The sequence below is a fragment of the Trichosurus vulpecula genome, chromosome 2, assembly GCF_011100635.1.
Source record: "Trichosurus vulpecula isolate mTriVul1 chromosome 2, mTriVul1.pri, whole genome shotgun sequence".
In the NCBI taxonomy this organism is placed as follows: domain Eukaryota; kingdom Metazoa; phylum Chordata; class Mammalia; order Diprotodontia; family Phalangeridae; genus Trichosurus; species Trichosurus vulpecula.
In genome coordinates, this window is record NC_050574.1 from 63,492,161 (window position 1) to 63,517,164 (window position 25,004).

General features: G+C 45.8%; 1 protein-coding gene across 1 annotated transcript in view; it reads left to right on the forward strand.

Moving 5' to 3' along the window:
• The first annotated feature begins 1,539 nt into the window (after window positions 1–1,539).
• The window catches only part of OPRD1 (opioid receptor delta 1), a 48,762-nt gene continuing 25,297 nt past the window's right edge, over window positions 1,540–25,004 (forward strand). Inside the window, exon 1 of the mRNA XM_036746034.1 lies at window positions 1,540–1,748. Coding sequence (XP_036601929.1) covers window positions 1,540–1,748 — 209 coding nt within the window. The remainder of the gene's footprint in view (window positions 1,749–25,004) is intronic.

Here is a 25,004-nt window from a genome sequence, read left to right on the forward strand (position 1 = left end):
GATGACCTGTTCCACTCCCTTCACCTCATCTTCTTCTTTCTCATCACCTCTGTGCCTTTGTAAATTTGGGCTGGTCTTTCCTTTATCTTGGTCTGCTGACTTCTTTCCCTTCCTTCAAGCCCTGGCTCAGGCTTCCTAGATTCTTTCCCAATTCCCCCCCCTCCCCCCAACTCTTTTGAAATGAATGATCTCTTTTTTCCAATCTCTCAGTCCATTCTCCTGTGCACTTATTTACCTCTGGACTTGTACTGGAGTTATTTGTGAATTACTCCCTCCTCCTCTCCCCCAGACTGTAAACTTCTTGAGGGCTTCTTCTGTCTCATTTCATGTATGGTTCCCCAGCACAATACCTTGCAACAGGATAATAATAACAACTCTGTGGGGGAGATGCTATCATTATCCTTAGTTTACAAATGAGGAAACTGAGGCTCAGAGTGGTTCATTGACTTGCCTTGGCTAACAGGGTGAGTGTCTGCGTTGGGGCTGGAACCCAGGGCTTCTTCATTCCTCCTGACTCCATAGTCAGTACATTTTCTGCCTTGCTTCACCTTGATTTAGGACTGAAAGAGAAGTCAGAGTACTTCTAGTCCACGGGTTCTTAACTCAGGGTCTCTGAATTTGTTTTATAAAATAATCTTTTGATAGCTGTATATAAATACGATTGGTAAGAATAAATGACTAGCCCAAGGTAGCAAGAGACCGAGGCAGGACTCGAACCCAGATACTCTGTCTCCAAAGGCAGAGTTTTGCACCAGGTAGCCTGCGACGGTATACGTTGAATTAGTGTTTGTCAGTCAGTCAATGAGCATTTATTACATGTCTACTATGTGCCAAGTACTTTGCTAAGAGCTAGGGATACGAGCAAAAAGACAGTCCCTGTTCTGGAGGAGTTCACAGTCTAATGCGGAGAAAACATTCAAACAACTAGATCCAAACAGGAGGTAGATAGGATAATTTGGAGAAAATCAGGAGATAGAACGCAGCCCCACGTTGCTCTCCAGGCTGCACCAGGGCCGGTTGGGAGCGGGGGTCTGGTCTGCCAGGCTGATGCAAAGTCCGCCCCCGCAGCCTGGCAGCTGCCCACGTGGTGCACCACGTCTGAGGAGCCGGCAGGTTTTCTAATAAATCGCGCCGGGGCTAGAAGCGACGGCGAGTCAGGGCTGGGACGCACGCTGGAGAGGGAGCCCGATGAAGCTGCGCTGCGGCTGGCGAGGAATTAGCGAGATATCCCGGGAGCCAGGGGGCTGCAGCCCGCCCACCTTGGTGTCCAGGAGCTAGCTCCAGGGTCAGCCGCTTCTTCCCGCAGCAGGGCTGGGGAGTGCCAGGGCTGCGCCCGGACGCGCTAGCGCGCAGCACAGCGCGGCAACCCCCGGGGGCCGCCTCGGTGCGCTGGGTCGCCCAGTAGCCACTTCCCGCAGCCCTCTTGGGCTCCCTGTTCCAGTCTGCGGGAGAGGGAGTGACCCGGTTCGACCGTCGCGTCCCATCCCGTCCCGTTCCGTCCGGGTCAGTCCCAGCTCTCCCAGCTCGAACCTGCCAGCCATGGAGCCAGTCCTGGCAGACGCTGAGCAGTCGCCCCATTTCCTCGCTAACTGCTCGGGCGCCAACGCGTCGGAGCCGGAGCCGGAGCTGGCCGGGGGCGGCCGCAGCGCTGCGTCCATCGCGCTGGCGGTGGCTATCACGGCTCTCTACTCTGCTGTGTGTGTGGTAGGACTGTTGGGCAACGTACTGGTCATGTATGGGATCGTAAGGTGAGGCCGGGACCTGGGGCGAGGGCTGGGAGTGGGGGAGGGGGCATCCGGAGGCCTCCGGGGTGATGGACAGCGCCCAGGAGCGCCTGGGGTGTGGGTGTGCGTGCCTCTCTCTCTCTCTCTCTCTCTCTCTCTGTCTCCTCTGTCTCTCTCTCTCTGTCTCTCTCCTCTCTCTCTCTCTCTCTCTCTCTCTGTGTGTGTGTGTGTGTACCAACTGCCTATGAGCACTTGGGCTATATGCAGAAGAGTATTGGACGATCGGAGGCTTTCCTAGTGTGTCAGATGCAGACTGTGTGCCGCCGCCGCCGCTGCCGAGGCTTTGTTTGTGGGTATGCTGAGAATTGGCCGAAACAGTGTGTGTTTTCCTGTGTGTCCATCCACATTGCCAGAGCTGGTATCTGGAATCTGACACAGGTGGCCACAGGTACCCTGCCTGCCTACACTTAGCTCCCTTTGCAAGGGGCCAATCTGCCCGCAGGCAAGCCTGTTTCTTGACATACTTAAACTGAACGGAGCTACCATCCCCATCCCTGCTTCCTTGGACCTTCCTATGGGTGATCTCGGGTGTTCTGTTTGCCTCTATTCCTATACTTGGTGTGCTCGCGCATGTACAGGTGTCTTCTTGTATCCTCAGTCCCGTTTCTTAGTGACCTCAGGTGCTCTGAGTCCCTAGAGCTCAATATCTGTGCGTACCAGGGCCCCTTTGCACTTGGAGAGAGAGCCCAGGTTTCCAAGTCACCTGTGTGGATATAAGTGCTCTCATCTCTTTCCCAGAAGCCATTTGTTCAGGAATGTCTGAAAGGACTTGGTAATTGCTCTGTCCCCATGTCACATGAAGTCTCCCCTATCCCCAGGTCTGGGGTTGGATTACTATTATTTTTTTGAAGAAGGCCACAATGCATTGTTGGAGAACTCAGATAAGATATTGATAAGCTGGAGGGTAACCAGGCTGATGAAGGGATTGTTGATCACCCCAAGGGAAGAACATTTGAGGGAACTGGAGATTTTAAACTCAAAGAAGAGGAGATGTAGATGAAGGGTAGGTGAGGGATGCACATGAACATTATTTCCAAGTATTTGGAAGGATGTCATGTGGAAAAGGAATTAGGTTTTTCTTTGAAACAAAAAGAAGTCTTGGGAGACCCTGAGAAGAGCCTTGAATTTGGAGGTAGAGGATCTGGGTTTGAATCTCAGTCTTGTTTTTGAGTGCTGTGAGGACCTTGGGCAAGTGACTCTGTCTCTCTGGGCCTCAGTTTCTTCCTCTGTTAAAATGGGTGTTGAATTAGATGATCTCTTAGGCCCCTTCCCTCTCTAAATCTATAATCCTATTCCTAGTTCTGATTGGCTCAGAATACAGGACTATTAGCAATTTAGACACTGCGGACATTCAATTGGGTTTGATGTCAGGAAGAACTTCCGAACAATGAGAAGAAGCTCAAAGTGGAAGGTGCTGCCTTGGGAGCTGGTCTCATCCCCTCCATGGGAGGTCTTCAGGGAGACCAGAAAACCAGATGATTGTTGGGGATGGGGATACCCACTTGGGTAGATGACCTTTGAGATCTCTTCCTGATTCTGTGAACCTGTTTCACCTGTGGAAGTCTTTGGTTTTTCTGGAACAGGTTTACACCTGTAGGTTGCCCAAGAACCCCACAAATAAGGTTTATACACCACCTTTCCCATCTCTCATCTCCAGCTGGGGATAAGCCTCAGCCTAGTAGAATTCTTTTGGAGAGGGCAAAGGGCCTCTGGTGTTTGTTGTTCCCTAGGGTGTCACGGGGCCCCGAGTGTAATTTCTCTAAGAAGTCCTGCAGAGCTAACTCCAGCCCTGTCAAGAGAAAGGAGAATCACTTGTTTTAAGAGGGTGAAGGTGGCACCGATTCTGTGGCTTCCTAAGGGGGTTACAGGTTTCCTGGCAGATGAGATCGTTTTTTCACTGTGCCTGGAAGAGCTGCTCTGTCTCTAGAGAGCAGTGCTTGAGAAGGCCTGTAGAGTGTTCTTTTCCCAATGACCTGCCTTTGACCTTGCCCCTCTGGGTAGTACACTCCAGGAAGCAGGGAGACCCTTCCCTTCCCTCACATCCCTTTCCTATAGGCTCTGTTCTCTTATATGATGGGCTCCTACTTCTCCCCCACTACTGTATGCTGGCCTTGGCACTCCACAGACTTATCACACCACTGGCAGAATTTGGCTGAATGGCAGGGCAATAATACCTGCTTTATCTAATGGTCATTTATACCACTCTGGTTATCCATTTATCCAAGTTCCCTGAGAGAAGCAGGGGGGAGGGGGAAAGGACGACGCAGCCAGAGTAATTCATAATGCACTTCAGTCACTGGAGATTTCCTCAGGTCCTAACTCTGAGCCTATTGCCTCTTATTTTAGACACAATTCTGGCAAGCTTAATTAATTTGTATGGACTGAAAATTCAGGTAGAAGCAAGACTGTTGGAGGCTGGTACTTTGACAAGGCTCCTTGTAGCTTGAGAAACAGGAGAAGAGACAGAAAAAATATTTTTAAAAACCAGTCCTGACAACTGAAAAAGCAAAATAGTCTAAGACCATTTAGTATGGTGGCCAACAGCATGAAACCATTCCCTGCTCCTTGATATCACTTTAATATAGTCTAGAATAATGGATACTGACAATACTTATAACCAAGACCCAAAATCATTAAGAAAACTATCGTTGGTGTGCTTTTTTTGAGAAGGCATTTTTAGGAAGGTTTCTATCTTGTTGTTCAACCATGTCCAGCTCTTTGTGACCCCATGGACCATACTGTCCATGGCATTTTCTTGGCAAAGATACTGGAGTGGTTTGCCATTTCCTTCTCCAGCAGATTAAGGCAAATAGAAGTTAAGTGAGTGTCTAAGGCTAAATATGAACTCAGGTCTTCCTGACTCCAGGCACAGCACTCTGTTCCCTGAGCCACTTAGCTGCCTCCTTGAAGGTTTCCATCCCAAATGATTGAAATAAAAAAGTTTTGATATTTAAAGGGTCAAGCTTTGAAATTCTAATGCTATTACAGAAGCCTGAATTCAATTCCTGAACCATACAGGTACCTTTTGAGGTGAATGGTATCATGAATTGGAGCCAAGGACACGTGGGTTCAAATCCTGAGACACTAGCTGTGTGACCCTAAGAAAATCACTTAAACCTCTTAAACCTATTTCTTCATCTGTAAAATAAGGGGCTTGGACTCAGTGACTTTCTAAGGTCCTATCTGACTCAAAATCTATGATTCTGTTAGTCATCTTATTTCTATGGTCTTCATTTTCCTTATCTGCAATATGAAGGGGTTGAACTGGATAATTTCTAGGTCCTCTCTAAGCCTAAAGACTATCAGGTGGTACCACGGTGCACAGAGCACCAGGGAACTCCTTCCACTAATGCAGACTGCAACCCCTAGGAGTCCATCTGAGGGGGGCATAGAGATGGGGTGACTTGCCCAGTGTCATCTAGATAAGTAAGAATCAGAGACAGGATTTGAATTCAGCATTTTATGACTAAGTCCTTCACCCTGTCCACACGGCCACACTGCTTCTAGTTGCTTCTGATGCTTGACCAATGAGGCATCACTGTGCAATGGAATCATATCATGCAGGCATTTGAGTTAAGTAAATTAAACTACTACTGCTAAGCAAAGAAAAAGTGAAAAATGTTAATAATGTGAGAAATTTCACCCTTCACCTGCCATTTCAGTCAATGAGCATCTGCCCCAGAATGAGCTGACCTGGAGATGGGAGAGGTGGATTTGCTGTTTTCTCAGTTGCTCTCAGTTCCTTCCATCCCTCCTCTCCAAAGATGGGTGTCTCCCGGGTGCTGAATGGGATTCTAGAGTCTCACCTTCATCACACCTAGTCACAGTCTATTCATTCTGCTCAGGGGGGTGAAGTTAATGAGAGGGTCATCATCCTTTGGCCTTCCCAGAAGCTAGAAGTTTCCTGCCATGGATGCTCTTCCTCTTGCCTCTAGGTGAGAGAAGAAACAGTTCCATGGGGTCCACTCACTCTTTAATATCAACACATTGTGTAAAACTTTTCCAAGACAATTATTCCCCCCCACCAGCAACTTTCCAGCCAGCTAAGTCATTACCTATTTCTATTTTCTTTCTATTTGAAAAATAAGCCCTAGTTCCTGATTCTCTCTGGATCAATAGCTTAGTTGGGTGTTGTGAAAAATGAAATTTACATTCAGTTGTTTCCACAGCAACCATTTCGGCTCCTTCTGCTCCCTGCCACCGACTGCTTTTAAAAAGACCCCGGTTGCAGAGCACTGCACATACTGTCAGCCTGGGTTGATGGGTTGGTTAGTTCTGCTGAATTGCTATTTCCCTCCTCCTTTTTGCCTTTAATTAATTAATGTATGCATATATGTTACAAGGGATAGCTTACTGGGTTGTGTGCGTGTGTGCAGGGGAGAGAGTGATGTATTCAGAAATGAAGGTGATATAATACAAAAGCTACCAATAAAAATGATTAAAATGATCCTCTCTCCAGCTGCAACTGTTTAAAGACACTGAACTTTCTGGGTAATTTAAGGGATTTTCAAAGGAGCTGACTTTAGAACCTCACCTCCGCAGTAAGATATGACTCTGCTGTAATTGATAATTAGCACATCTTCCCATTCTCCTTAAACATGGTACAACCACCCACCCACCCAGAGCCAGAGATGGGAAAAACCCTATGACTCTTGCTGAAGGAAGAGATTCATTCTCCTACGACTATCTGAGGTATTGGGTGACCTTGTTTGAGTCGACTAGGCACCCATGTATGCCTCTCATCCCCTCAGGAGGCCAGGCTACGTACTATTAATAATAAAGCCATCATGCTTCCCATGATGCTAACCCCTTCCTCCTATAACTGGGTTGGGGAGGGGGGAGAAGGAGAATATTCACTTCCTCTAACCCACTAGGAGATCAGTACTGTGAATGCATGGGAAAGGGGGGACCCTTCCTCCCCCTTCATCCTTAGGCTCAGCTCTAATCTGACCCACTCACATTATATCCTCTCCCTAGCCCCCTCCTAAAGCTGGAAGGGTGAGGGGGCACCCCTATCCTGAGGTATTAGATGGGGTTGGGACATTTGGGCACCCCATCACTGATTTCCCCCAGCCCTCAGTCTTTCCCCTCCTTCCCCTCCAACCAGTGTTCAAGCTCCTTCCTCCACAGCCACTGTCCCTGGCGATCACTTTTGATTTCTGTAATAAATGACATTTCTGATAGGAAAAAAATATGGTTAATATTTAAGCTTAATATAATTCCCCTGATTGTAGGTTTTATTTGGCTTATATTTACTGTAATCTTATTTGAAATTATGATTGCTACCCCTGCTTTTTTAAGCGTGCAATGTCTTTTACATACATTATTTAATGAGACTGAAAACGCTGGGTGACAAGTGCTATTATCATTTTTATAGATGAGGAAATTTCAGCTTAGGTGAAGTGACTTGCCCAGGGTCACAAAATTAGTAAGTGTCTTAGAGGGCATTAGAACCCAGCCTTTCCTGACTCAATTCACTATGCCACCTTCCCTCAGGTAGCCAGTGCAGTGGTATCCAGGGGCTTGAGGTGGACTTCCCTTTGGCCCAGGGCCCTCTCCTGCCTTCTCATTTACACCAGCCTGATTCCCAACCTGGAGAATTACCACTAGATGACAGATGAAAACTGGGGTCAGTATTGACTCTTCTGAAACCCATCGATTGTGGGAGGCCATATCCAGATCAGCTCTCCTGCTCAGTGAAAGGGGGTGGTGGAGCTGTCAGAGAGTTCTGTCATAACCAGTCTTCAGGCCTTCGTTATCTCAATTTCTCTCTCCTTTTATCAACTCCTTTCTTCCAGCTTAGCAATGTCAGTTCAATTCTCTCTTATACTGCCTTTGATTCTTCATCATCATCACCACCATCATCCCACCCCCAATTTGGTGTACAGGAGGTCTCACCAGTCTATTTCTGAGCAGTTGAGGCCACAGCTGCTAGTGAGTATCTATGGACCAGGGATTATGACCTTTTTGGGGGAGGATCATGGACCCTATTGACAACCTTGTGAATCCTGTGGACTCTTTCTTGGAATGTTTTTAAATGAACAAATATGTGGAAACCAATTATAGTGAAACAGCTATATATGTATATATTTTGTGTATGTATATATGTACATAATTTTGTATATATGTGTATAACTTGAAAAAAAAACAAGTTTAGAGACCCTAGGTTAACAACCTCAGCTCTATACCATCCTGTCCAGGTGGCTCCTAGGGGGTAGGACAAGGTGCCAATGGACAAACTGACAAACCCACAGAATAGGTAGCTAGAAGCCTGGTCTGTCAAAGTGCACATGCACACACATACACACACACACACACACAGAGACACTGAGGCACTGAATTATGGAGACATAGAGCATCTGAGGCAACCTATCCTAATGTCCCAGAGACTAGGTCTGTGCATATGAGGACACAAATGGACACAGAAGCCTGTGATTGCACCTAGAGTCACTTGTCCCAAGGTTCTAGGAACTAGGTTTGCTGGCATAAGAAGACACACACAGGATCAGAAGACCTGGGTTTTGATCCCAACTCTTATTAGCTGTGTGACTTTGGGCAAATCACTTAACCTCCCCCTCCCTTTCCCCCACCATAGTTTCTTCACCTGTAGAAATGAGGGAACTGGATTAAATGACATCAAAGGTCCCTTCCAGGTCTAACATTCTTTGAGTCTTAAGTGTAAGGAAGAGTGTGGAGCTCAGCCTATGGGAAGTACAAGGGACTTCTTGAAAGCTGTGTGCTGGAAGCTTCTCCCTTTCCTCTAGCATACTACTTCCTCAGTTTCCACATTTGTAAAATGATGAGCTTGGACTAGATGGCCTAGAAAGTCCTTTCCAGATCTAAGTCTGGGAGGAACTTAGTATGACCTGCAAGATTTGGAAGAGATGCAGGGGCAGAAAAAGTTGATGTGAGTTCTCAGCTCCTCTTTGTTAAGGTGCATGAATGGAAAACAGAGCCAGAATAACATGAAAAGTCACTAGAAGGGTTAAGGAGCATTGGAAAATGTGCACCTTTAGTCTTTAATCAATAAGTGGTCATCGTGACCATAGCCAGAACTAATGGACTAACTATTGTCCTTGCTCAGTCCTTTTTTTTTCCCCTCAGTTGGGGATCTTATGCTAGACGGCTGTCTTCAAGGGACGGATTCTGGCAAGCAAACATCCTAAGAAAGAAATCAATTTCTCTCTCTCTCTCTCTCTGTCTCTCTCTCTCTCTCTTTTCTCTCCCCTCTCTCCCCTTTCCCTCCCTCCCTCTCTCTTCCCCCCCTTCCTCTCTCTTCCCTCCCTCCCTCTCCCCCTCTCCTTAACTGGTATATGTAGGGATCTCTCCCCTATACCACATTAACATCAGCACTTGAGGTAGTGAGAGGTTAAACGACTTGCCCAGGATCACGCAGCCATTTCTATTTCAGAGGCTACACTTGAACCCAGGTCTTTTGGACTCTCTGGCTCTCTCTTCACTATGCCAAGGCTGCTTCTCCTGCAACCTTCTTACAATCTTTCCTGAAGACTTATAGAAGTTCCTTGGACAATAGCAATTTGTGAAGCTCATTCACTGATGTCAGCCAAAGAGAAACAACCTCAATTTCTTCTGGAAGGTGAGATGGTACAGGGCTCAGGTGGCTGGTCAGTCCTCAGCTCCCCCTCCACCACAGCATTAGTTGCCTCACTCAGCCAAAGCCTATGTATGAGTTGGCTTCTGACTTCGAAGGTTGCCGTCACCTTGGAGAGTTCCTCTGTCAGCAGATTTGGATTTCCCCAGAATTTGAAGGCTTTGATGGACATGTCGTGTAAGGGTGTTTAGCCCTGGAATTGATTGGACCCTCAGATCAGGGATTGTTTCTGACCCTTTGTATTTCTTTATACCTGTCTGGGTCTCTGTCTTTCCCTTATTCTCTAATCTCTACCTCTATCTTCTTGTAAGTCTCTCTCCCTTTACATCCCCCCTCTTTCTCTTCCTCTTTGTCTTTTCCATGTTTTCTTTGATCTTTCTCTGTCTTCCTCCTCTTCCCCTGTCTTCCTTGTGTTCCAGTGATTTTCTACCTTGTGTCTCTTCCCCTTTCTGTTCCTTTCTCTTTCTTTCTGTTTCCTCTCCCCCTTCCAATGTGTTCTCTCTCCCTGTGTCTCTTCGTTTCTTCCTATCATGTCTCTCCTCAACTCCCTCTGCTACATGCTCTCCCTTAGTCTGCGTATCTTTCTCCTCCTCACTGCCTTCCCCCATCCTCTCCCAATCACCAAGTCCACATTCCTCTCCCTTTCCCAGCCTCTTCGTTGGACATTCAGGAAGCCAGACATTTCAGCATCCCCTTCTCTCCCTAACACGCTGAGAGGTAGGGAGCACTTTCTGCTCTTGACATCACTCTTTGAACAGACCAGCTCCCTCTGGAGCTGGAGCTGCCCTGATTTCTCTGCTGAGGGGTGATGAGATAGCTCTCATCCAGAGAATGGGGCACCAGCATCATCCAGTTGGCTGGCTTGGTCCATGCTTCACCCCAATGGGGATCCCTCACAGACCCTCTTCACATACATCTGCCTTTGGGAAAGGAGCTTTTTTTAAAAAGGGAGTTTATTCCTGTTAATATTTGGACAGAGAGATGTGATAGAGTCAACGTACTGAGTAGGAGTAGGGAAGTAGGCATAAGGAAGTAAGCTGGGTTTGGGCTGGGCTCAGATCCCAACTTTGCTGCCTATTACCTGTCACCTACCCTCTCTAGGTCCCAATTCTTTATCTATGAAATGAAGGAGATTGGAGTATGCAGCCTCTACAATCTCTTCCATCTCCGAATGGATAATTCTCTAGCATACTGATGAATCGCACTCCTCTTTTCTCTCCCTCTTCTTCTCTTCTTCCCACTGTTCTCCACCCACTCCTTCCTGAATCCTCAGCTTTTGCACAGACAAGAGGAGAGCCAGGCAGGCCACATAGAGATATTGGTTCAAAGAGCAGGGAATGAGCATGGTCTATTCAGGGAAAGATGAAAAGAGCGATTTAACTAGAACAGAGAGTTCCTGTGGGAAGGTGGTGAAAACAAAACCTGGAGAAGTAGATAGGAAAGGCCTTGAATGCCACTCCAAACTTTGCTGTTTGGGTATTAAAGTAGTTCTGAAGGCTTTCTGAGGAGAGAGCTAACATCGACAGAGCAGTATTGTAGGAGGATTAATCTGTCTGGGGTGTAAATCAAAGATGTCAAACACACTGCAAGTGGCCCATAACCTCCTCAAGTGTGGCCGGAACCAGGCTAAAACATACCTGGGGAGTAATTAACAAAATAAATAAAAATAAATGCAATGTAGATAATATTACATTTTAATACTAAGTCAATTTGTGGCCCACAGGGATCCTTATGGATGAATTAGCGGCGCCCCCTGCGATTTGAGGTTGACATCACTAGTGTAAAGGATAGATTAGAAAGTCAAGAGGCTGGAAGAAGGGACATCTGCCATGGTCCAAGCATGGGAACACTATGGCTCAGTAATGATAACTCTTATTTCTATGGTACTTTAAGATTTACAGAATGATTTCAAAATAACAATGTTGTTTTCACTTGTCTGACTCTTTGGGGTTTTCTGGCAGAGATGCTGGAATGGTTTGCCACTTCCCCTTCCAGGTCATTTGACAGATGAGGAAACTGAGGCAAACAGGGCTAAGTGACTTGCCCAGGATCACACACAGCTAGTAAGTATCTGAGGTCAGATTTGAACTCAGGAAGATGAGTCTTCCCGTCTCCACATCTAGCACTCTATCCATTATGGCACCGCCTAGTTGCCCCCAAAATAACAACAGCTTACATTTTTACCCCACTTTACACAACAACCCTGGAGGGAAGGCGCTATTATTATTTGCGTTTTATAAATAGGAAAACTGAGTTTCAGAGCAATTAAGGGTCTCACAGTTAGTGAGTTTCTAAGGTAGGATTTGAACCCAGATCTTCCTAACTCCAAATCCAACTCTATCTTCCACCCTATTTAATTGGAAGGCAGGAGTAGATCACCTGCTCTCCTGAGGTTCCTTCCATGCCCAAGTTCATAGGGTCATATACTTAGACCTAGAAGAGACCAACACTCTCATTTCACAGTTGAGGAGACTTAAGCAGAGAGATACTAACTATTAATGTTAACACTAATTAATGTTAATTAATGTTAAATGTTAAACCTAACTAATGTTATGTTTAATTATTAATGTTAAGACTAATTAATATTAGTTAATGTTAAATGGTTAAACAACTAATGTCATATTAAATTAATTAATTAATGTTAATCATTACTGTTAATACTAATGTTAATGTTAAATGTCAAACTTAACTAATGTTAAATGTTACACTAATTAATGTTAATACGAATATTAATGTTAATACTAATTAACACTTATAAAGTGCTTACTATGTGCCAGGAATTGTGCTAAGCTCTTTATAATTATTATCTCATTTGGTTCTCACCAAGGTAGGGAGATAGGTGCTATTATTATCCCCATTTTACAGATGGGGAAACTGAGGCCAACAGGGGTGAAATGATTTGCCCAAGGTTTTAGAGGGAGTGAGCCACAGAGGCATGATTTGAACATGGGTTCCTCTGACACCAGAGACAGCTCTCTGATTCTTTGAAGGAACTTGAGAAAGGTGGGGAAATCTTGGCCAAGAGAGAGATCTCAGAATGCAGAAGAATTCACCTGGCCTCCACGCTATTTATTGACAGTTTCTGCCCCTGTTCTCCCCTCATCCTTGATTGCCTAGTGCACTGCTTGCCGTGACTTAGTTTATTCATTATCCATTCTTGAACAATACGTGATGACCCACAGACCCATCTGTTTGTCCAGAGGATACCATGAAGCTCCAGCCAGCCGCACCTCGGGAGGAAGGAATTGTGCAACTGCAAAGTATGATTTCATTACTGCCGAGGACTGGGGCCTCAAAATCAAATTGGCTCCAAGGGAAATCAGAGCGAGCGCAGGAAGAAGGTGAATAGTTACTGAGAGAAGAAAGACTGAGTTAAACAAGCCATTCACCATGCAGATGGCTGGAGCAGTCCTGCCTCTGCCTAATGGGAAGGGATGCTCTGTTCGAGTTTCTGGTCGAACTAGCTGGCACAGCTGCAGAAATCAGTGGAGACTCGTCTCCGACCCAGAAGGTGGGGATGGGGAGATAGGAAAGGAGGACCAGGAAGCCTGTCTTCTACAGTGTTCTGAGGGAGACTGAGAGACAAAAGAGAGAAAGCTCACCAGAGCAACAGGTGTCATGTCCCTGGATGGGACTGACCAACCTCAGGAGGAGTTGTACCTTCTACCACATATGCATGCCCAGGTCATTTTTTGTGATTGTCCAGTTGTTCAGCCGTGCACGACTCTTTGTGACCCCATTTGGAGTTTTCTTGGCAGGGATACTGGACTGGTTTGCCATTTCCTTCTCCAGCTCATTCTGCAGATGAGAAAACTGAGGCAAACAGGTTTAAGTGACTTGCCCAGGGTCACCCAGCCAGGAAGTGTCTAAGGTTGCTAAGGTTGTCCTGAGGTTCCTAACCTCAGGAAGAGGAGTCTTTCTGACTCCAGGCCTAGCACTATCCACTGAGCCACCTAACTTTGTGGGTCATTACTGGGATGAAAGCTATGTCCACCTATCAACCCACTCTAGCAACACAGCAGTGAAAGTACCTGTCTTGCATCAGGGAGATAGTGGGTTCCTGCCCCTGTTGGGTTTCCTTTCCACTGGGGGGGCTCTGAAGACTCATAGATTTAGAATAGTAAGGGACCATAAAGCCCTTCTAGTCCAATCTTCTCATTTTACAGATGGGGAAACCGAGCCCTCAGCAGATTAGGTGATTTGCCCAAGTTGGGGGACCGCACCACCTAGGAAGCTCACTCTGCTTTTGGATATTTCCAATTGTTAAGAAGTTGTCCCTGACATCAAACCTAAAGTCTCAGGCAGGTGGCAAAGTCTGACTTTCAGCCCAGAGGGAAATGGACCAGAGGAGGTACAAGACTCCTAACATTGCATGGAGTGATTATTGATTTGGGAGGCAAAGGTTTGTGAATTTGGAGCCTGAAGGGACCTTAGAAGTCATTGAGTCTAACACCTTCATTTTACAGATAAGGAAACTGAGGCCCAGAGGATGTAAGTGACTTACCCAAGGTCACACAAATAGAAAATGGGAGATTGAGCCAGTATCTCAATCCAGTTCTTCTGATTCCAAATCCAGTCATCTTTCCCCTACATCACTCTCCAGGAGAGGCCTGAGTCAGAATCCCACTTTGGACATTACTGTGTTCATGACCTCTCTGACCCTCAGTTTTCTCATCTATAAAATGGGTTGTGATGGCACCTTCCTCACAGGGCTGCTGTGAAATGAGATAATGTATGTGAAATATTTTGCTGATCTTAAAGCATCATATAGAATCCATGGATTTAGAGTAAGAAGGGATGTGTCAGATTCTCTAAGGCCAACCCCCTCATTGTACTAATGAGTTAACTGAGACCTAGTGTAATTAAGCGACTCGCCCAGACTCACACAGGGACTGTCAGACCTAGAATATAAATGGCAGCTTTTTTTTAAACTAGACCTGCTATTTTATCCCTATAAGGAGCTCCTGGTGAATAACTTTCTCCACTAATAATGGTCACCACTGTTTCTGCAATTTATAGTCTTAGTGAGCTGTCTGGGGCCCTGCAGGATTAAATAACTCATTCAAGGTCACACAGCCAGTAGGTGTCAGAGGTGGGATGGTTATTGTTATTATTATTAATTTTACCCCATGCTGCTTCCAGGGACCAGGGCAGGGAGCAACTAAATCTGACCTGGCTAGCGGCATGGTCAGATCATGACATTCGAAGGGGGTGAGTCAGGCTTCACTCACCTGCCTTCTGGGGCTCTGAGTGCAGTGAGGAGGACTGTAGCAAAGGGAAAGGGGAAGGGGAGGGCAGAGGGAGTCCATTCTAGCCCCCCTCAAGGTACAGTAGGGGTGAAGGAAAGAGCTGGGGGCATGGCCCACTGCTCTACCCCTAGGACTCCTGGCTCACCCCCTGCTATACTCAGTCTAGCACCTTTTTCTCTCTGCCTCTCTTCCATGAACCCCTGGGAGTGAGTAAAAGTACTTAGAAAAGATGTGGTCTTCCTGCTGCTTCTGGAACTCTGGGCTCATGTAGCTGGAGCTGAAGCCCTGAGATTTGATGGGCAAGCATGTCTCCTCCTTGGGCCAGTTGGTGATTAGCACCTTCCCTGGAGTGGATCAGGCTGAAGCCTGTTTCTGTCATACTAGATACAGTTCATTGTAGGTGGCACAATGGATAAAATGCTGGGCCTGGAGTCAGGACGACTCATCTAAGTTCAAATCTGTTCTCAGACACTTACTAGCTGTGTGACCCTGGGCAAGTCACTTCAACCTGTTTGCCTCAGTTTCCTCATCTGTAAAGTGAACTGGAGAAGCAAATGGCAAACCTCTCCAGTATCTTTGCCAAGAAAACCCCAAATAGAGTCCCACAGAGTCATATGCAACTGAAATGACTAAACAACAAGAACAAGAAGGCCAGTCACCTCTGATTCTAGGAGGAAAATCATGGAGTCCTAGACTGAGAGCTGGAAGTGACCTGAGAGTCAAGCCTCCTCATTTTGCAGATCAGGAAACAGACTCCCTGAGGCTGAGTAACTTTCCCTAGGTCACACAATAAGTATATGAAATAGACAGACTTTCCCCCTCTTAAGGATATTTATATTAAATTAAATTTTATTTTTTTTTCAATCAACAAAATCTTCCCTCTCTCCCTCCCACCTCCTCCCCAATTTGGAAAGAAAGAAAAACAGCCCCTGTCATACACACGCATAATCAAACAAAATAAATCCCCCCATTGGCCATGTAAAAAAAAGCCTCGATCTGCACTCTGAGTTCATCCCCTCTGGGAGGAGGTGGGTAGCATGTTTCATCCTAAGTCCCCTGGAATCATGGTCAGTTGTTTCACTGATCAGAGTTCAAAGCTGTTATTGTATAAATCGTTCCCTTGGTTCTGCTTACTTCACTCTGCATCAGTTTGGGCAGAACTTACCAAATTTCTCTGAAACCATCCCCTCCATTTTTTATGCCACAATAGTACTCCATCATGTTCATATGTGACAACTTGTTTAACCATTCCCCACTTAATGGGCTTCCCATTGGTTTCCAATTCTTTGCCACTGCAGAAAGAGCTGCTATAAATATTTTTGTACATATGGGTCCTTTTCTTCTTTCTCTTATGCCTTTGGGATATAGACATAATGGTGGTACCACTGGGTCAAAGGTGGGCACAGTGTAATAACACTGTGCTAGGCACTGAGGACTACAAAAACATAAATGAAGTAATATATTTGTCTTTGTATTTTCTGTGGCTACCAAGTACCTGGCACAGAGTAGGTGCTTAATAAATGTTTACTGAATTGAATTGAAGCTGGGGTTGGGTCTCCTCCCTCCTCAGTGTCCAGGAAAAGTCCCCCCCTTAGGGTACAATCAGTGAGCTTGTAGTGTCTTTGTATTTACTGCCTCTTGTATAGTGCATGCATGCCTGCCTCATGCCAAGTAACTTCATTCAATTTCAATGTGATGAATATTTATTAAATGTTTCCTTTATGTTCAGAAGGATTCTGAGAGGCTGAGAAGAGGAGGGAGTGCCTTCCAGACATGGGAGGCAGCCTGGGTGAATGGAGAGAGGCAGGGGACAGCATTTTGAGTTTTTTGTTGTTTCTTTTCAGTCATGTTCTGTGACCCCATTTGGGGTTTTCTTGGCAGAGATAATGGAGTCGTTCGCTATTTCCTTTTCCATCTCATTTTTACAGATGAGAAAACTGAGGCAAACCGGGTGAAGTGACTTGCCCAATGTCACACAAGTGTCTGTGGCTAGGATTTGAACTCCAGTCCTCCTGACTCCAGGCCCCTGAGTTCTATGTTGAATTTAGGGTGAGAAAACTAGTAGTCTGGTTTGACTGAAATATGGATTATGTCTTGTGAGATAAGGCTGGAAAGATGGGTTGGAGTCAGACTGTGGGAGAACCTTAAATGCCAAGCTGAGGTAGGTGTTTGTATTCTATCCAAAGGATAGTAACATCATAGACCTAGAAGCTGGAAGGGACCTAGAAGCCATCTTCTCTGCCCCTCATTTTACAACCTCAGGAAGGTTAAGGAACTTACCCAGGGCCACTCAGGCAGGAAGCATTAGAGTTGGGATTTGAACTCAAGTCTTCTCCCTGTAGAGCTAGCACTCCTTCCATTGTATCAGGTTTTTGATCAAGAAAATAATATGGTGAGACATGCACCTTGGGAAAATTCTCTTGACAGCAGTTTGGAGTATGGATTGGAGAAGAGAGAGATGGGAAGGCAGGAGGGAAGTCAGTTGGGAATGGTTCTCCAGTTGGGAGCTGAAGAGGGTTGAACATGGTTGGGAGTGTGAGTGGAAAAGAGGGGGTGGGTGGGAGAGATGGGCCATGCATCTGGACTGACTGATGGATGTCAGACCCACCGAAGCCTGAAATTCCAGCTTGAGCATGATGAGGATAGAACCAGTCTCAAGGGGAAAATTTTAACCAAGTCATTTCAATTCCAAGTGATGTCTGCTTCCTCTCCCAGGCAGACCAGATTTCCCTATTGGAAATAGATGATAGGTTTTCCCTGGTTACAATAAACACATCCTCTTGATTCCTCAGTGCTAGGAAACACTTTACATCCAGTGATTTTTGTTTATCATCCAGAACAGAGACTGGTTTTATGATGGAGTGGTGCCTGTGGATTCCCATTTCCCTCTGCTGGGAGTCGGGGTAGGGGGAGAGTGTCAGGTAGGCTAATTCTGGTATCGAGGAAGGAAAATACCTCAGACTACCCCCATGTTCAGTTTTCTGAATATTCTGTGACCCCTTTAGGCATCTGGAGACCAGAGTACAGAGGCTTCGCTTCTCCAGAAATGGGGAGTAGGGGCATTGAGTAATCATTTGCTTTTCTGTGGTCATAGTCCAAATTACCCAGATGGCTCCTGGCATGTCCCCTGTTGGCCCAGTACCTGGTCATGCTTTCTGATAGGAGAGGACTGCTTTTTTGTTGTTTTGTTTTAACATAATCTTTCCTTAGTTTTGCCACATGGGTCACAGAACTAGAAGGGAGGTCATGGAGGGCTTTGTCCCTGTTTATACCTGAGGGGGATTTGGAGGTGCTCAAGGAGAACTGGTGTTTTATTAAACAGATTCAACCTAGAATGCCAGAGCTAGGAAAGACCTTAGAACCCAGAATGTCAGAACTGGGAGGGAGCCTTAGAACCCAGAATGTCAGAGCTGGGAGGGCCCTTAGAACACAGGATGTCAGAACTGGGAAGGTACTTAGAACACAGGATGTCAGAGCTGGGAGGGCCTTTAGAACGCAGAATGTCAGAGCTAGGAGGGAGCCTTAGAACCCAGGATGTCAGAGCTGGGAGGGGCCTTAGAACACAGGATGTCAGAGCTGGGAGGGCCCTTAGAACACAGAACGTCAGAGCTGGGAGGGCCCTCAGAACCCAGGATGTCAGAGCTGGGAAGGACCTTAGAACTCAAAATATCAGAGCTAGGATGGCCTTTTGTGATCATCCAGGCCAACACCTTTATTTTACTGAGGCCTGAAGAAGAGAAATGACTTCCCCAAAGACAAGCATTTAGTGGCTGGTCCATGACAAGACCTCTGATTGCTTGACTCTCAGTCTTGTCTATGTGTCAGTAGACTTCTGTGCACTAACTTTGCTGAAGAGGAAGATCAGATTGGACAGAATCAGTTAGGGCCTGATTGTGGAAGGTGTGGAATGGCAGACTACAGAGTTAGGATATGATCCTGCAGGCAGTGGGGAGCCTAAATTCCAGGTTCATAGGCTGGTGGATTTAGACCTCATAGGACATTTCCTCCAACCTTCCCATTTTATAGATGTGGAAACCGAAGGCCAGAGCGATGATTTGCTTAGGGTTACACAGATAGGAAGTGGCAGAGCTGGGGTTTGAAAGCAGATTCTAAGACTCCATTTTCAGCTGTCTTCTCATTGCACCACATTGCCCTGGTCTTTACTCTCCTTTTTCATAGTAATCAGTGGACTTTGTAATAATGAATTGCTTTCCCTTAACTCACTTTGCCAAACTCCAGCCCAGCTCATTAACTTCTGGCCTCGTGCCACTGGAAAGGGAACAGAGGCAGAAGGGCGAAGCTTGGCATTCCCGATGCTGAGCCAGGATCGTTGCGCCAACAGAGAGGACCCACCCTCTTTGCAGGTAAATAGAGGAGGCTCCATATGGAAGGCAGCAGCAGAGACAGCAGGTTTGCAGAGGGGCCTGCCTGCCACTGGATGGGAAGGGTCTGCCTGGCAAGGATATATGAATGCCAGGGTCAGGAGGAGAGGACTGTGAAAATGAGGAGTCCTGGGCTTTCTTCTACATCTCTAGCTAGACCATTAGAAACAGAATGAGACTTAGAGGTCATTTAGTTGAGCCCTGTTGATACTTGCTTAGGATTTCCTTCTCCAGCTCATTTTACTGATGAGGAAACCGAGGTATACAGGGTGAAGTGACTTGCTCAGGGTCACACAACTAGGAAATGTCTTCCTGATTCCCAGGCCTGTGCTCTAGCTCATTCCACACTAACAAGACAGGGATAGGAGAGGGCCAGGAACGACCTTTGGGCTTCTGCTTCCAAGTTGGACAGACTTGTTGCCTCCTCCTTACATAGTTCCCCCCATTCCTTAGTCCTCCAGGGAGTATAGAACATAAGCTCTATCTCTGCATGCTTTGCTCCTAGGTCAGCTGTTGTGAATATAGTAGACGCTTAACAAATTCTTCAGATTCAGAGTGGGAATGTCATCTTCCTCTTGAAATGTCTCTTTCCTACCCAGTGTCCAGTGTTAAAGAATTACCCCAGAGCAAGAGATTCTCACTGAATCAAAGCATAGCTCTGTTACTTGTTGCCATAAAGGAGAGAGCAGTTAGTACAGAGAATTTCCGTGGAGAAGCTTCTCATGTAATTGCACAAAGCAAGACGTTGTTGTGCTCTTTGAAGGAAAAAAAGAAAACCACAGGAGCATTTGACAAGATTAATGGAGATGGACGAAGTTGGGAGAGCAATGGAGGCATACAAGATAATGGAGATGTATAATATGGAATCACTGAGGGGTCAATTGTTGCACTGTTTGGAGAAATGCAAACTATTAATGGATAATTGGTTACAGCAAAAAGCACAAACACTTCCATTGTTCTAAATAAAGCAGGGTTTTCCACCGGGGAAATTTTTTATCCTACCCCCAGTTTCTTCTGTTAGCGATGCCTAGTATACCCATAGTCCTTTGCAGTTTTGTCAAAGTTTCAAGAAGCACAACACAATGTTGTTCAGTCATGTCTGACTCTTTGTGACCCCTTTTGGGGTTTTCTTGGCAAAGATACTAGAGTGGTTTGCCATTTCCTTCTCCACCTCATTTTACAGATGAGGAAACTGAGGGAAACAGGGTTAAATGACTTGCCCAAGGTCACACAGCTAGGAAGTGTTTGAGGCTGGATTTGAACTCAGGAAGATGAGTCTTTCTGATTCCCAGTCCAGTGCTCTAGCCCATTCCACATCAGGAGTAGGTCTTTCTAATAAGATATCCTGGAGGCAAACAGCTTCTTTGTGAGCTCTACTGTTCTTTGCACGGTGAAAGCCTACCTGGTTTGCCTCTAATAAGCCAAATCAGTTTCAATTGAATAAATATTTATTAGATGCCTACCAGGTACTCAATCAAGAAGGATTCTGAGAGGCAGAACATACTAGACATGGGGGACAGCCTGTGTGAGGGCAGAGTCCCAAGACAGCATGTCAAGTTTGAATTATTTGTGATTGTATCTCAGAATCTAATTCTTAAGAGCCTCTCAACTCCCTTGAGCTGACCTCCATTCTAGAGACTTAGATTGGGTTGTACGGTGGAAAGATCACTGGCTGAAGAGTCACGAGAGCTGGGTTCAAATCTCATCTCTGGCACTCATTAACTGTATGACTTTGTACAACTCATTTAGATCTCCTGAGCTTCAGTTTCCTTCTATGTAAAATGAGAGTACTGGACTAGTAAAGTCTCTTTCACCTCTGAACAAATATCAGATGTCTGCTATATGCTAAGTACTGGGGATGCAAATTCAAAACTGAAACATGGAACCCATCCAAAGTAAAAAATGAAAGCCCTTGAAGAGCTTACTTTTAACCTTTTTTTTTTGTTTAGTTGTTTCAGTCGTGTCTGACTCTTCGTGACCCCATTTGGGGCTTTCTTGGCAAAAATACTGGAGTGGTTTGCTGTTTCCTTCTGTGGCTCATTTTACAGATGGGGAAACTGAGGCCAACAGGGTGAAGTGACTTGCTCAGGGTCACACCGCTAGTAAGTGTCTGAAGCCAGATTTGAACTCAGGTCTTCCTGACTCCAGGTCTGGCCTTCTTTCCACTGCATCACCTAACTGTCCCCTTTTCACCTAGCTGGCTTTTTTAAATAAGAGTTTTCTAAAAGCCACTCTCCTACAATCTCAGATTAGAAATGACCAATCACCGTCCTTAACTATCAGGAGCTCTAAGGTTCATCGATCCTTTCTTTTTGTGTGGTAGTTACTGGGGGAGAACTAAATACAAATGCCTGCCTTTTGCCTCAAAGTTCTTATAACCTAATAATCAACATTAATAATAATGATGACGATGATGATGATGATAGTTTTTAAAAGGTACTACCTCATTTGATCCTTAAAGCAACCTTGTGAAGGAGATACTGTTCTTATTCCCACTTCACAGATTCAGAAACTGAGGCTGAGAGAAGCTGTACCTAGGATCACAGAGTTAGTATCTGAGGTAGATTTGAACTTATCATCCTGACTCCAAGTCCAACACTCTATCCATTGAGCCACCTAGCTAATATAACAGGGGAGACAAGTATGTGATAATAAGTATGTTATAAGTAAGGTTAGGAGAGAAAGAACAGGTCTAGATAAAATGCCGTAAGATTCTTAAGAGAGATAATCTTCTTTGGGAGTTGGGGAGGGGCACCTGTCCCCAGTACCTAGCATGGCACCTGCCACAGAGTAGACATTTAGTAAACCCTGGTTGGTTGGTAAATTGATTGAGGACATGGCACCTGAGCTGGGCCTTGAAGGAAGAGATTTTCATTGGACAGAACAGTGGGGGGAGTGCTTTCCAGACATGATAAATGGCCCAGCCGAAGCCAGCAGAGGGTAGCGTAAGGTCAGGGAAGAGCCAGCTGCCTAGGTTGGTTGAAGTATAGAGGTTGGGAAGGAGTACACAATGAAGATTGATACCTTAAGAGCTTGGCTAATGAGTTCCTGTTTTATTTTCTGGGCACTGGGGCATCACTTAAGATTTTTGAGCAGGGGACTACTAGGGTTAGATGAGTTTGGTAGGAAAATTTGGAGACCTGTATAAAAGCTAGATTGGGAGGTCAGAGCTAAAGGCCTGGAAGCAAGGCCATTGCAGGGATTTCCGGACCATTGATGGGGTGGGGGCAGGGAATGATGTTGCTTGGCATTGGAACTTCCACCCTGGGGCCATGCCGTCCCAATAGGTGAAGGGCCACTATAGCTAGCCAGCCCCAGACTGGACCACATTTCACCCTGGCCATCTTCTTGCTATCCATTTTAGTGTGTTTTCCCTCCCTCCCTTCCTCCTCTATTTTCCACCTCTTGTTCTGGTAACAGTAATCAAATCAACTTTGCTACTGTTCCCGGAATAAGCCTATTCCTGGTGATTGCCTTCTCGTTCCACTTACCAACCCTATGATTTACCAGAACAAAATACCCTTCCTTGATATCTCTCCTGTATACATATATATGTATATATACATACATACATGTTGTCTCCCTCTATTAGAATGTAGGCTTCCTGAAGGTAAGGGATTTTTGTATTTGTATCCCCAGCACTGAGCATGGACCTTGGTGTATAGTAAGTGCTTAATAATTGCTTTCATCCATCCATCCATCCATCCATCCCACTCACTCCTTGTTGTTCAGAATCAAGTTCATAAAAGCCTTTCTCAAGATGCCCCTTGAAATTCTGAGTAGTCCTTGAATTCCTAGAGGTTTCCTTAATCTCTGTAGTAAGTTAGAGGTTGTGAGTGATCCCAGCAGCTTCTAGGCAAGGTCTTTGATAGGGAGGCTACTTGTTCGTCTGTCTGTCAGAGCTTGGTTTCTGATCTTCTGGGCAGCTTTTATTCCACTGTTCTCTATTTTCTCTCCTCCCTACAAAGAAAAGGAGCCACTTTCCACAGTTTACCTCTCCCTCAGGCTAGAGAAAAGCCCTTGTAGGTCTTTGCCCTACTCCCATTAACACCGCACCCCCCCCCCCCCCCCCCAGCCATCTTCAGTCATCCTGATCCATGTCTTGCCACTGGACGCAGATGGCTCCAGAGGAGAAAGTGAGGCTGGTGACTTTGCACAGTCCTCCCTCACCTAAATCCAATTCGCTTGCATGTCATGGCATCACCTCCCTGATATCTTGGTCCTCTTCGGAGAACAAACAACAACACAGCCCAACGCCCACCACCTGAGGGCACTATTGGTGCTGCTTGCCCAGGCGCTGTCCAGGGTACTTGCCCTGAATACAAAACATTCCATCTGAATGACTCTGAAAAGGCCCAGAATACTGAAATAAGACACCAGCTCTTCTGAATGTGAATGTGGCCGTCCTATGGGTCCCTTCTTAAGTGTAAATGGAAGCAAACTCACTACGCCCAGTTCTCTCTGTCACTTTATTCATGGGTCAACCATGGTGTGATAGAAAGGGAAATGCCTGGGTTTCTTTGCCCCTACCCCTCTGTATGAACTTGGATAAATGGCCTTCCTTTGCTGAGCTGTAGTTCCTGCATCTCTAAAATGAGGGTTTTGGACTATTCACTCTGTGAGGTCCCTTCCAGCTGTAACATCTAGAGTTTTATGATTCATTCACTCATTTCAGATTCCTCCTCCCATCCCTTCTCTCTTCTTTACAGAAGTGGGGAACTATGGCTATAGAATACAGCATATAATATTAGACTTTTTTGATTTGTTGGTTAGTTTTTCAGCATTGTTTATTTTCCTCCTTTTATTCTTTATTGTAAGAAATGACTCTGGGAAGAGGTGGGAGGATACACTGAGACATGTAGGGCATGTGAAAACAAGATAGCCATAAAAATCTATTTAGAAAAGACATTTACCCCTTTACAATCCTGCATCCCTCAAACACCATTTACAACTTTTGTGGCCTTGGGTGACCTGTGTCATCTCTAGGGCTTCAGTTTTCTCTGAAAAATGAACGTGTTGGACTAGATGGCTTGGAAGGTTCCTTCCAACTGAAAATCTAGCATCCTATGATATTCCCTGAAGAGCCAGGGGAAAGAAATAAAAGAAAACTTTTCTTCCACCTTACTTTGGGACCAGAGTCATAGGATTTAGAGCTGGAAGGCAATTTAGAAGTCTTCTTTTAAACAGGAGGAAACAGAGGCTCATAGGTGTCAGGTGACTTGACCAAGGTCACCTAGGTAATTAGTGGCAGAATCTAGGCCCTCTGACTCTGAATACAATATTCTTTCCACTGTGTCACATTTCTTACCTGGATTTCCAAATAAGCTTGTTCAAAACTAAAGTTTAGTTCCCCCCGCCACCCCAAAGTCCACCCTCCCTTCTGACATCCTATTTGTCCCAGAGACACCACTGACCCTCAGCCAGGACCTCTGATTCTGAATCCTGCATTTTCCCCACTGGATCAATGTGCAAACCTACTTGTCTCTGACTTGTCCCAGAATAAAGGTGAATGTTGGCTAAATGTTCTGTTTTTAGGAAAGAAAGTGGCTTTACATCCGGAGTTCTTAGAGGCTGGAAGGGGCCTGGGACTTAAGGTTTCTGCAAATCCTACAATCTGGTTTCTTCTCTCTCCACTACTCCCACTCTCACCCCCATGAAACCTCCCAGTTCTTAATGTCAAGATAAATATAAACCTGTTTTTGGAGGGAGGAAAGGACTGGAGTAGGGTGTGTGGTTCTGGCAGCTTTTCTGCTTGAGGACGCCTCAGCCAAGAGGCTGAGGTTCGCTTCCCCTAAATGAAGTTTGGCTCTGGGAGCCTCAACGTCCCCAGCACCAGGCAGCTCTCTTTCTCCAAAGGCTTTGAAAAGCTTTCTTGTACAGCTCCAGGGATGATTTCAAGGCTCACGGGTGATGAGGGATCCAGAGAAGCAGATGAAATCTTTATGAGCTTGGGAGGGAATTGAAGAAGGTGCTCTCT